The sequence below is a fragment of the Rhinopithecus bieti genome, unplaced genomic scaffold, assembly GCF_001698545.2.
Source record: "Rhinopithecus bieti isolate Rb0 unplaced genomic scaffold, ASM169854v2 scaffold_36410, whole genome shotgun sequence".
Classification (NCBI taxonomy): domain Eukaryota; kingdom Metazoa; phylum Chordata; class Mammalia; order Primates; family Cercopithecidae; genus Rhinopithecus; species Rhinopithecus bieti.
This window is the reverse complement of record NW_016816076.1, coordinates 1,296,777-1,309,097: the sequence shown is the minus strand read 5'-3', so window position 1 is coordinate 1,309,097 and position 12,321 is coordinate 1,296,777. Positions and strand designations below refer to the sequence as shown.

The 12,321-nt window shown below is 41.0% G+C and overlaps 1 protein-coding gene across 1 annotated transcript in view; it reads right to left on the bottom strand.

Annotated features, from left to right (window-relative positions):
* Nucleotides 1-8,249: 8,249 nt before the first annotated feature.
* Nucleotides 8,250-12,321, bottom strand: part of LOC108516700 (EMILIN-2) — a 41,578-nt gene continuing 37,506 nt past the window's right edge. Inside the window, exons 5-6 of the mRNA XM_017854304.1 lie at nt 10,225-12,150; nt 8,250-8,386 (exon numbers count right to left, since the gene is read on the bottom strand). Coding sequence (XP_017709793.1) covers nt 8,250-8,386; nt 10,225-12,150 — 2,063 coding nt within the window. The remainder of the gene's footprint in view (nt 8,387-10,224; nt 12,151-12,321) is intronic.

Below are 12,321 nucleotides of genomic sequence, written 5' to 3'. Positions count from 1 at the left end.
CACAAAATATGGATGCTAGAGTTTTTTTAAAAAAATTGTGACTTGGGTTTGTTCACAACTTTTCAGAAAGGATGTATAGTTTTCTTATTGTTTTCATTTGTTTATGTTCTATTTTGGTCCCAAAGAATAAATGAGAGTTAGAGATGTATTTTAATCTTTTAAAAGTTACCAAAAAAGTATTAAAATAAGCTTTGATGCTGCCACCCCCCCCCACCCACCATTTTGTCTTCGAGTCACGGTTCATTGCCCTTTATATATGGAAAATTCCTTCATCTTCACAAAATTTAAAAATTTTTTCATATGTTTACTTACGAAATTTGGGGAAAAGTACTCCCAAAATGTTCCTAAGTTCTGGCTTTCTTTTTGTTTTTTTTCCAAAAATGTCTTGAAATTCTGAATTCCAGAAATTCTTCTACTTTGAATTATTTAAGGAACTTTTAATATACAGTATATGATTTATGCTTTGGATAATTTAAGAAAGTATTTTAAAAATAGAAACGTTTTTGTCACCTAAAACTGCTCTAAAATAGTGTAATTATAAAAAGAGAAAAAAAAACAAATACCACCTATATCAGAATTTCAATAGCCTATAGCAACTCCTTTTAACAGTGTGACAGTTTGGTGTTTCTGTTTTGTATGTATAAAACTGGAATCTGATTTATATGACATGAGCATTCTTTAGTATCAGATATTCTCTATAAATGTGGTTTTAAATACATGCATAATAGATCATTGTGTGCTTGTATCTAAATATTATTTAATATCCTGCTTATTGTTAGACACTTCTTTTGTTAGACACTTTCATTTTTTACTATTTTTGTTAGACACTTTCATTTTTTACTATTAAAAAGTAAATGCTGAAATAATTGTGCATATTCCTAAATTTATTATCTCGGATAAATTTCTGCAAGTAGAATTACTGGGTGATGGGTGATGAGCACTGTTTAAGTTCTTTATACAGATTATCAAATTGCCCTCAAAGTAGTAACAGTTTTTTCTACCGTAACCATATATGAGTGCTGTTTTTTTCTTGCACATTTGGTATTATCATAAAATAAATGCCAACTGTTAGGTTTCCTTATTTATTTATTTATTTACTTACTTACTGTTAGTGAAGTTTAACATTTCTATATTGGTCATTCATATTTCTTTGTGAATTATCTGTTCATGTCCTGCGTCCCATTTACATGTTCATTTTCTTCATACTGATTCATATAGGCATTGTTTATACACTAAGAAGATGCTTAACCCTCTGTTGTGATGTGATTATTTTATTCATTTTGTTTTTTGTATTTTGCATTAATTTTTTGTAAGTTTCTTACCTCCAATATTCACTCATTTTCTGTTCTCTTAGAATGAAAGATACATTCACATTTCACGTAGAGACTACACTTCATTTTATCGCCTTTGGATTCTGTGTTAATGATTATAAATCATTGATGACAATGGTTTACATCATACTTCCCTCTGCCACTCCTCCTCTTCATTCCAGTTACCACCCCTCATGGATTAGTACCTCTGTGATTTAGGTTCTACTCAAGAGCTGATTATGTTGGTGCAACTCATGTCATTGCTTTGAAACTGTTTTCCTCTATGTAGAAGGGGTAAGGTGGGACTAATACCCAGAATATACAAGAAGATCAAAGGACTCAACAGTAAAATAAATAAATAAAATAATACCACTAAAAATGGGCAAAGGGCATAAATAGACATTTCTCAAAAGAAGACATATAAATGGCCAGCATGTATGTGAAAAAATAAAAACCACAATGAAATATCATCCTACCTCAGTTAGAATGGCTATTATTAAAAAGGAAAAATGTAACAGATGTTGACAAGTATGTAGAGCAAAGGGATTTCTTATATATTGTTGGTGGGAATGTAAACTACTACAACCTCTACAGAAAACAGTATGGAGATTCCTCAAAAAATTAAAAATAGAAATGCCATAAGATTCAGCAATCCCATTACTTGGTATTTATCCAAAGGAAATTAAATCAATATATCAAAAGGATACCTGCATCCTCCTGTTTATTCTGGCACTATTCCCAATAGCAAAGATACGGAATCAACCTAAGTGTCTATCAACAGATGAATGGATAAATAAAATGTGATGTATATATGCAATGGAATACTGTTGACCATAAAAAAAGAATGAAATCCTATCATCTGCAGCAATGTGGATTGAACTGGAGGTCATTGTGTTAAGTGAAATAAGCCAGACACAGGAGGACAAATACTGCATGATTTCCATCATATGTAGAATCTAAGAGAGTTGATCACATGGAGGTAGCAAAGGAATGATAGATACCAAAGGTTAGGAAGAGTGGGTGTTGGATAGGGGGTAAAGAGAGGTTGGATAATGGAAACAAACATACAGTTAGAAAGAGTAAGTTCTAATGTTTGATAGCAGAGTAGGGCGCCTATAGTTAACAACGATGTATTTTTCAAAACAGAAGAGAGGCGACTTGAAATATAATAAATACTTGGGCGATGGACATCCTAAATACCCTAACTTGATCATTACAAATGTAAGAAAATTATCATTCGTGTTACCTTATGCCTATAAGAGGATATCACAAGTGCCCCATGAATATGTACAAATATAATGGATCAAAAGATAAATTTAAAATAAATAAAATTGAAAAAACAAAGCTCCCACTAGTTGCACAAGTGTCTGAATGTTAATTTGTTTCTTTGTATTTCTCCTTTCCTTTATCCTGGCTATTCTTACAGTCCCCAAAAATGTAAAGAACAAGTAAAGGAGCATGACTTGATACTTTACTTTCAGGACAAATCTTCAGGTCATTGTTTTTGAATCTTTATAGGTACTCTTACTTCCTAGTCTAGAATACCAAGGAACTTGATTTCAAAAGTTAGCTTCTTCCCAAGGAATTTGGGAATATCTGCTCCAATTGTCCACCAGCAGCTGTCAGGTTGGCATCATTTCATTTATCTCTCTTCTTCCCGTAACATTATACCTCAACTCTTCATATTTACTTAAAAATAATTGGAGTTGTTTATTGGTTTCTTTGTAAAAACTAAGAGCCTTTTCAGGCTTTTTTGTTGTTGTTGTTATTTTTATTTATTTTTTATTTTTTTATTTTTTGAGATGGAGTCTCACTCTGTCGCCCAGACTGGAGTGCAGTGGCGCGATCTTGGCTCAATGCCAGCTCTGCCTCCTGGGTTCACGCCATTCTCCTGCCTCAGCCTCCTGAGTAGCTGGGACTACAGGCGCCCATCACCATGCCCGGCTAATTTTTTTTTTGTATTTTTAGTAGAGACGGAGTTCTTTGTATTTTTAGTAGAGATGAAGTTTCACCATGTTAGCCAGGATGGTCTCGATCTCCTGACCTCGTGATCCACCCGCTTTGGCCTCTGAAAGTGCTAGAATTACAGGTGTGAACCACTGTACCCAACCCAGGCTTTTTAAATTTTATGTAATTACCTCACTGTTTTAGTCTTGATAATGTATACTGCGTTGCCTGGTCTTATGTTTGTCAGCTTAGAGAGAGAGAGGAGCTGGGAAGATTGGTATTTAAATATTTTGATGAAAAATTTTTGTCATTTTATTTTGGAATAGAAAAATTTACTTTTCATACTTCAAGGGATGTTTGACCTGTCAAAATACCTTTTAAACTTTGCAATAATGCCCTGGAAAAGGCCTGATCACTAAGTAAACCAAGATTGGCAGCCTGTGGCAAGAGGAAATTAAAAAAAAAAAAAAGTCAACACATTCACAGATGAAATCCATAACCAATAATGAGAAGTGATATTCTAAATTTGCACTGAGCTCTGCAGATCACATTGTATTTGCTATTTTTGATATTAACCATTGTATTTCACTTCATATTTTCTTATATTCTAAGGATGACATTTTAAATTATGCGTTGTGTAAGATTTTGCACAATGTGTTTTCATGTCTGAGATTCTTATTGCTGTATACAATATCTGGGTTTCTGCTACCTGTGAGTGTGTTCTGTAAAGTTGCCTGCATTCTTGATGGCAACCATTTTGTTATGAAGACTGGATAATGCATGGATTATAGAATTTTGTTGCTTAACGATAGCTGAGGAAATCATCTTGTTTGAGCATTTTCTTCCTCTCTCTTCTTGCATTTTTTAGGTGAAACTGAGAGTGTCAGTTTTGCATGCCTACCTAGCAAATTTGTTGCAGCGGGCAGGGCTAGACTTCTCTCTGTTAACTCTTCATTCTTCTCTTTTCTTCTGCTTCTATATTCTTATAAAAGGATAGTGCATCTATATAGGTGGGCTGTGGGTAAGTAAACCTGGTGTAAATTCTCAATTTCACCAATGGCCTAGGCATTTAGTCCAAGCTAGGTAGCCACCACGAACAGAAAGAAGCACATGCAATTTACTTCAGTGTAGCGTTCCCTAATTCCCAGGCCCAAGGAAAGGGTGCTCAGTTTAGAGCTAACACGTTGCAAAGACAGGACCTTGACAGATCTGAGAAGCTTATGTTTGTGCTGTGCCATACATAGTCTTAATACTTTAAACTAGCACCACAATTCAGAAAGAATTTATGTTCATACCTATTTATAATCCTTTGAAGGGCACGTTTGTTTATCAGGCTCTCCGATACCCTTGGTTCTTTAACTAAATCCAGCATCAGCAAAGCCCTATCTTTCATGAGGGAAAAATGCCAAGTTAGTACTTAGAGGAATTCTGAGCTGTGGCACTGCTGCAGCTTTCTGTTGGGGAAGTCCATTTGATCACAGATTCCATTTTACAGGATTACTCCTTCATTAATCAGGGAAATGCTCTTTAACTTTAAATGCCTTTCCTCAGGAAGTTATTTAGTTTTATTCATTTTCGTTTATTTATCTTGTCAGCTTAAGGTTAAGTAATGTTTCTTTGAACACCTATAGTTAGTTATGCACTTCATTAAGCGATCTCTATCTTATATGTGGATAGTTTTTTTTTTTTTTTTTTTTTTTCAGGAAGCTCTTCCTAATTTTAGAGTTACAATTTTCTTTTATGTTCTTTTTTAAAACAGTTTCTAAGAGTAAATAATCCAATTTCCCTGACTCTATGACCCTGAAAGCATCATAAGTTTTATGCTTGCTCAAATGTTACTCTTAAGTCAGTTTCGTGCATGTCCTCTGCTAATCCTCTGTCAGATTTACTCAATAGTTCTTTTTATCATTAAGCTTCTATTTTTAAAGCTTTTTCTCTTTTCTTTGGCTTCAGGGAGAGATCTTGAGAGAAAACACATGTACCTGTGTTAGCACAGTCACAGTGGGGGCTGGCTTCACCTTGACATACTTAAAGCTTTTCTCTTTCATTGTCATAAAAATGGATAGATTAAGGTTTTGGAAAGCATAGAGCATTAAACAAGTAACATACACAAGCCTGTGACTAGCTAAGATAGTCATTGATCATCTGTTTTCTAGTACACTATTGGTTTTGTTTATAAAATTTAATTTTATATTGATTACTATCAAAGTACTTACTGGAAGGATAATTTTCATTTGACACAACATAAAACATACTAAGGACATAGTCCCCCTTACAATTGTCAAAAATATTCATTTTTGTCATTGACTGTTTCTATGAGACAGTATGGAGAATCTTATTTTCATAAGAACGTTGAGAAAAGCATTCTTTTGCATCTGAATCCAGATTGGTGAATGAGAGTTTTATTTAGAGTGGTTAAGCTGATGAGTTAAAATTTAGTGTCTTGAATAAACACTATTTGAAAAAAAAATTCAAGCTGTTTAGGAGATACCAACTCTTTTTAGGGATACAGGGATGATATAAAATGTGTATGAATTTATCCTATAAATAGGTATCTGCTATCTGTGCAGTATCATGCAGGCATCCTCCAGGGCGTATTGGTTCTACCTTGCTCTTAAGTACTTCCTCTTTCAGTGTGAATTAGGGCACATTCCCAGCATTCGTAACCAACATGTGAGGCAAGACCATGGTCTCTCTCTGTGGCCTAGACTGGAGTACAGTGGTGTGATCAAAGCTCACTGCAGCCTCAAAGTCGTGGGATCAAGTCATCTTCCTGCCTCAGCCTCCCAAAGGGCTGGGATTATAGGCATGAACCACTGTGTCTGCCATTTTTTGACTTTTTAGTACTAAGCCATTCTGACTGGTGTAAGATGCTATCTCATTGTGGTTTTAATTTGCATTTCTCAAAAGATGAGAGGATAGGGGGAGGGAAGTGAGGGATGAAATACTACCTATTGGGTACATGTACACTATTTGGGTGATGGGTACACTAAAAGCCCAGAAGGTTCATGCAATGTATCCATGATATAACACAACTACACTTATACCCCCTTAATCAGTCTATCTATCTATCTATCTATCTATCTATCTATCTATCCGTCCATCCATCCATCCATCCATCCACATACACACACACACACACACACACACACACGCCTATGCATATATATTATATATGCATATATATATATTATATTATATATAATATATATATTTATTATATATATTATATATATTTTATATATATTATATATGCAATATATATGTGTGTGTGTGTGTGCATGTAATTTCAGGAATCCCTTTTAAGCCCAAGAAAGAACACCTGCCCTTAACAGAAGGACACGAAAGAGACTTGGATCTATTTAAGCATCAGTTGAAGCCCCTTCTTCTCCCCTATTGGTTGCTTCTTGGATAATTCAGCCTCACCTCAGTGATGCTTCCAAAGGAAACAGGATCTGTGAAGAGGGCAACAGGCTGAGTAGAAACACCACAGTGTGTGTTCCTGGTCTGGCGATCTGCTTACTGGTCCGAAACCGTCACACATCTTCACCTCTGGACCTGTGCTCACTGTGGTAGATATCATGACCACCATTAATCCCCCTTCCTTCCCCAAACATACCAGCCACATCACCCTTCAAGAGCAGACCTGCTTTGACAATAGAATGTGGCAGCAGTGATGCTGCTCCAGCTCTGGGCTAGCCTGTGGGAGGCCCAGCAGCTTCCACTTTCCCTTGACAGTCGCCATCGTCTGACTACTTGAGACCGCCATGCTGTGAGGAAGCCCTGGTTGGCCACACGGAGAGAGAGGGGCCAGGTAGAGGAGCACCGAGGCACCAGACGTATGATGGAGTCTTCACAGACCTTCCAGTCAACCACAAGCCAAATGCAGCTGAATGGGCGACTCAAGTTGATGCCACATAGAGCAGAAGAACCGCTGAGCCAAGCCCTGCCGGGGTTCCTGACCTACAGAATAATGGAAACTAATACATCTTTGTTGTTTTAAGCCAGCAAGATTTGGAATGGGTTGTTAAAATGCAATAAATAGCTAATCCACAATGTCCTCCCCTCCTGCTTTCTGAATCCCATCCATCCCTCAATCAGATCCAGTAACACCTCCTCTGGAAGCTTCTCTCATCTCACCTCATTCCTCACCCTATCAGCCTCTGTACTCTGCTGGGTAAATACCTACACTGAGGGCTCGGCTCAGGGCTCTCTCCTCAGAATCCCTCCCTGACTTCCACTGTGGGTGCTTCTCTGAACACCCAAGGTATCTCGTGCACACCCCATTCCTGTGACCATCTGTCTGCTTGTTTCCCCATCAGACTGTCTTTTATCCACATACTCCCCCACACAGCCATTACCTCCCACATAATAGGGGCTCAATAAGATCTTATGAACTAAAGGGATCAACCGCTATGATCTCATTCACTCTCTCTGCAGACCTGAGTCTCTTTCCCACTGTGATTGCAAATGCTTTAGACTAAGGATTATACCTACTTATCTCCAGGTCCCCCAAGAGCCTTGCACATGGTAGGCACTCAATAAACATTCTGTTGACTTTTAACTGACTGACATGTCACTCTCACGGTGACCTTAGCTCCAGATTCTCCCATGTCCCTCTGATACTCAGGTTCCAGGTCTCCTAGACCTGGATGCTAGACAAGGGCAGAGGAGGCTCTGCTTGTTTATTTCTGGCTCTTTTCCAATCAATGAAATTCTCGAAACTCCATGCAGTCTACACTCACCACAATGAGCTCTGTCCAAAGGGATAATGTTTTGTAAGCCACATTCTCTTTTAAAAGGATTCACCCCCGACTCCTACTGCAACAGACAAATGTGAAAATGTTAACACAGCTTCCCACGCCACCAGAGAGTTCCAAATCAACTGGAAATATCTGATTCAATCTGTTATCGTAAGACACAGACCAGACAGCGTTGTCACCACAAGGGACAATCATTCTATGAACACATACATGGTCTTGTGACCTCTACTCAACATTCCAGAGATAGAGGAGCTGTGTGGCCCTGGAGCGGGGGAAGGGCTGGGTTATAAATAGTGAGGTGCAGCAGGCCGGACACTGGGGTGGGGGCCAGATTCCTGGTCCTCCTGGGCCTAGGCGACTCCTCATCTGCAAGATAAGCACAGTGCTCTGGGGACATCCAGGGCATTTCCCACCTACCTCGGACCCTCTCCACCCTCCTGAGCTGCCAGGACCTGGCCCTGGCTCTCCCTGGCCAAGCCAGAGCTTGCCTGCTTCCCATGTTCTAGCCTGCCCTGCCTTGGGTTTTATGTCACATCTGGGACTTGATCATAAAATCCCAAGGCTCACAGAGGCCGTAAAATCTCAGTTCCTTGTGCAAGGGCCTGTGTCACCCGGAGCGGAACCAGGTCAGGGAGGTAAAAGTCCCAAAGGCAAGGAAGGGAGAAAAGAAAACAGGGACGGGGAGGTCAGGAAATAGGCTCCTTCTAGCACAAAGCAGGCCCCTCAACAAGTCCCTGTGGACCAAGTAAGTCTGCACTCAGCTCTGGGAGACACACAGTCATCATGGCCGGACGGGAAGAAAATAATTCTTGGATGTAGCCTGGCCTGGTTCTCATCCTGGCTCCCCCACTGAACAGCCACATGACTTCGGGCACATTTTCACTGTTGGAAAACAGCCTTTCTGTGAGGCCGTGATGGAATTCAGTCCCCGTGAAGGGACTAAGCCGGAGCTGTACACTTTCTATGTGTGTACATAGAAAAATGTACACAAAAATGCGAGCTCTCTCTTCCTTCCTTTCACACCCGGACTCCAACTAGAGGGGGCTGGCTCATGTCTGAGGCTGTCTCAGAGTGTAAACCCAGGTACAAGAGAAGTTCTGTCCTTCAAGGAGACTGCGTTTAGCACCCCCAAGTAGCAAAAAATCTTATTGCATATATTACTCATTCATTTGTTCAACAAACATTTGTTTGTTGAGTGCCTAAGGTGTAGCTAGCATTGCTCTCAGCACTACTGCTGAGCTTCCTGGATCCAGGCACTATGGAGCTTCAGATAGTTCCTGCCCCTAAACTGCTCTCATCCACGGTCGTGTCTGGAAACAAATATGACAGCATCCTATCTGCCATCAGCCAAGCCCTGAAGATGATAATGACACAGATAAAAAGTGATGCTTGAAGAGAGGTACGCAGGAGACTCCCTAGGTAGAAGAGAGGACAACATCCACTGCCCCAAGCTGTTATGCCAAAAATCTGACCCCAACTCTGAGCTCACCAACCTGATTCTACAGATAATGTTTTGCCATCCTTCTGTGGGAAGAACCAGTTTTCCTTTATTTTCAATGTGTTGTGAACTGATATTTTTGTAAAATACATAGATCATGTGCTTAAACACTGCAATGTTGTTAGTTTGTTTATTTATTTGAGATGGTACTTCACTCTGTTGCCCAGGCTGGAGTGCAGTGATACAATCTTGGCTCACCTTAACCTCCGCCTCCCAGGTTCAAGCAATTCTTCCACCTCAGCCTCCCTACTAGCTGGGACTACAGGCGCATGCCACCACACCCCGCTAATTTCTGCATTTTTAGTAGAGATGGGTTTTCACCATTTTGGCCAGGTTGATCTCAAATGCCTGAACTCAGGTGATCCACCCTCCTTTGCCTCCCAGAGTGCTGGGATTACAGGCGTGAGCCACTGCGACCGGCCTGTCAAATTATTTTAGAAGTTCCTAAATATTAACATTGAGAATATATAATTTATCTCATTGCTACCCAGCACCAAATAATCCAGGCACCAATCTAGGAACCACATTTGGGTAGGACTGATGGCATTTAGTTCATTCCGTGAACTGTCCAAAATCTAGCATAATACTGTCACATTTTTACCTGATGAAGTTTCAACAAAATCAAAAATGAACAAAATATTATTTTAAAAATGTTGTTGCATGCTGCAAAGAAATACAAGAAATAGAATTGTAAGATTCAACTTACTTGCTGATGGTTGAAATTTGACCAGATCTTGCAAATCAGTAGAAATCTGGAAGACGTGGCTGTAGAACTGCTGGACTGAATTCTTCAGGCCAGAAATGTCTCTGGAATGCGACCTGAGTGTTCCGTTCATCTGCCTAACGCAGTTCCACAGGCTGCTGACATGCTTGTTGAGCCCTTCCTTGATCCTCTGAAGATCTCCTGAGATAGAGTCCAGCTTGCTGCAAGTTTTTTCCATATGAGACACCCTGCCCTCCACCATGGAGACCTCCCTCTGGACCCCCTGCGTGCTTTCCTTACAAGCGTCCAGTTCCGAGAGGAGCTGGCTCTGCAACCTCTGCCACCTCTCCTCCAGCTGACTGCAGCAATGGGTCATGGGGTGCTGGGGGGACGGCAGGGTGTCCACTGCCCTTTCTTGCTCACCCACCTTAGTGAACCCACCCACGCCAGCATTTTCACCTGCTCTACAATTGCTCAATTCCTTCTGAAGATGAGCCACATTATTTTCTGTGTGGTTTAATTGAGAATAAAGAAAACTAAAATCCTGTTGAAATTTCTGGATGGTTCGTTCGGTTTCTTGAAACTTCCTGTGCATCGTGTCGTTGAGAGATTTCAAAAGGTGCAGGTTGTCGCGTACTGCGCGATCTTCCCTGTTTGGCAAGGCACCTTCCATCCCGTGAGGCTTTCCCTGGATGTTCTGCAGGCAAATGTCTTCAACAAATTGAACTTTGTCCTTCAGGTGGTTTAATTCCATCATGACCCGCTCATCTCCTGGCCCTGACACTCCTGGCGGGGCTGCTGCCCCTGGGGGACTGAGCTCTGCACCAGTGTTGTTGGCCATGTGTAGGAGAACAGCCCCCAGACGGTCTTCCAGAGACTGTATTTGCTGATCGACAAGCTGCTTCAAGTCACCCACCTCTCCATTAATGGTCCCCCGAAGGGTTTCCTCAATGTAAAAGCAATGTTCTTCAGCGTTCTTCTCTGTCACGTTGATCCTTGCATCAAGTTCGTTCCATTTTGCATCAAAATCCACATCTGGCTCTGGAACTATAAGGCGGTCAAACTCATTGTCCATTCTTCCATTCAGCATTCTGGTGGCTTCAGCAACTCTCTCAATTTTCTGGTCCAATGTCTTGATCTGTTGACCAATGTCACCATTCTTTTCACTGTCACAGCAGTTTGCCTGGGCTGAAGGCTTCTGTAGCCGGGCTCGGAGGTCATTTATTTCTTTTCTCAGGCTTGTTTCCTTCTCCCCTATGAGCTCTATCACTCCCAGGTAGCTGCTCCCATAGTCGTCACACTGCTGTTGGAGGCCAGTGAGCTTGTACTCACACGAGTTTTTCAGGTCAGCCAGCTTTCTGTCCATGCCCTCCATGAGCTCCTCTCTCAGGGCGTCGATCTTACTGTCCACATAGGCTTGGTAGAGCTCGTTGGTTGTCATGGTCACCGTTGGGCCCTGGGCTGCTTCCTGGAGCTGTCTGAGCTGCCCTTCGTAGCCCTTCACTTTTCCATCCAGCTCTTCCAGCTTGTCACTTTTGTTCTTTAGAGTATCTTTGACTTCAGCCAATTCAGACTTGATGTCCTTCACGCCAGATTCCTTAGTGTTGAAGACGCCAGGACTCCGGGCGGTTTCTGTGTCTCCACTAATGGTGGTGTCAGGCTTGGGGTGCTGGCTGCTGAGCCCTGGTGCCCGTGTTTTACTGGCATCATCCTGAGTGGCATGTTTGAGATTTTCACTCACTCCAGCAAGGGAAGACTGGAGGTCAAGAACCGTCCTTGTGAGTCGGAGAACCTTCTCCTCTAGCACCTGTATCTTCTTTTCCTGAAGTTCCTGGGGCCCCTCTTTTGGATCTACTCCCCGGCTTGGTTGTGCTGTACCAGTTGGGGACAAAGTCTTCTTGGGCTGTGAGACTTGGCTGGGTTCATTATCTGTTACAAAGATAAAGTTGGACATGAATGAACACTTTCTACCTTTAGCCAGATTCTGCCAAGACAGTAAACAGGGTACCTACAAAATACACGTACACCTTCACTTACAGGTCACTACACAATTGTAGGTAATTACTGTGGTACAGTAGAAAAGAGTAAGGGCTTTGGAGT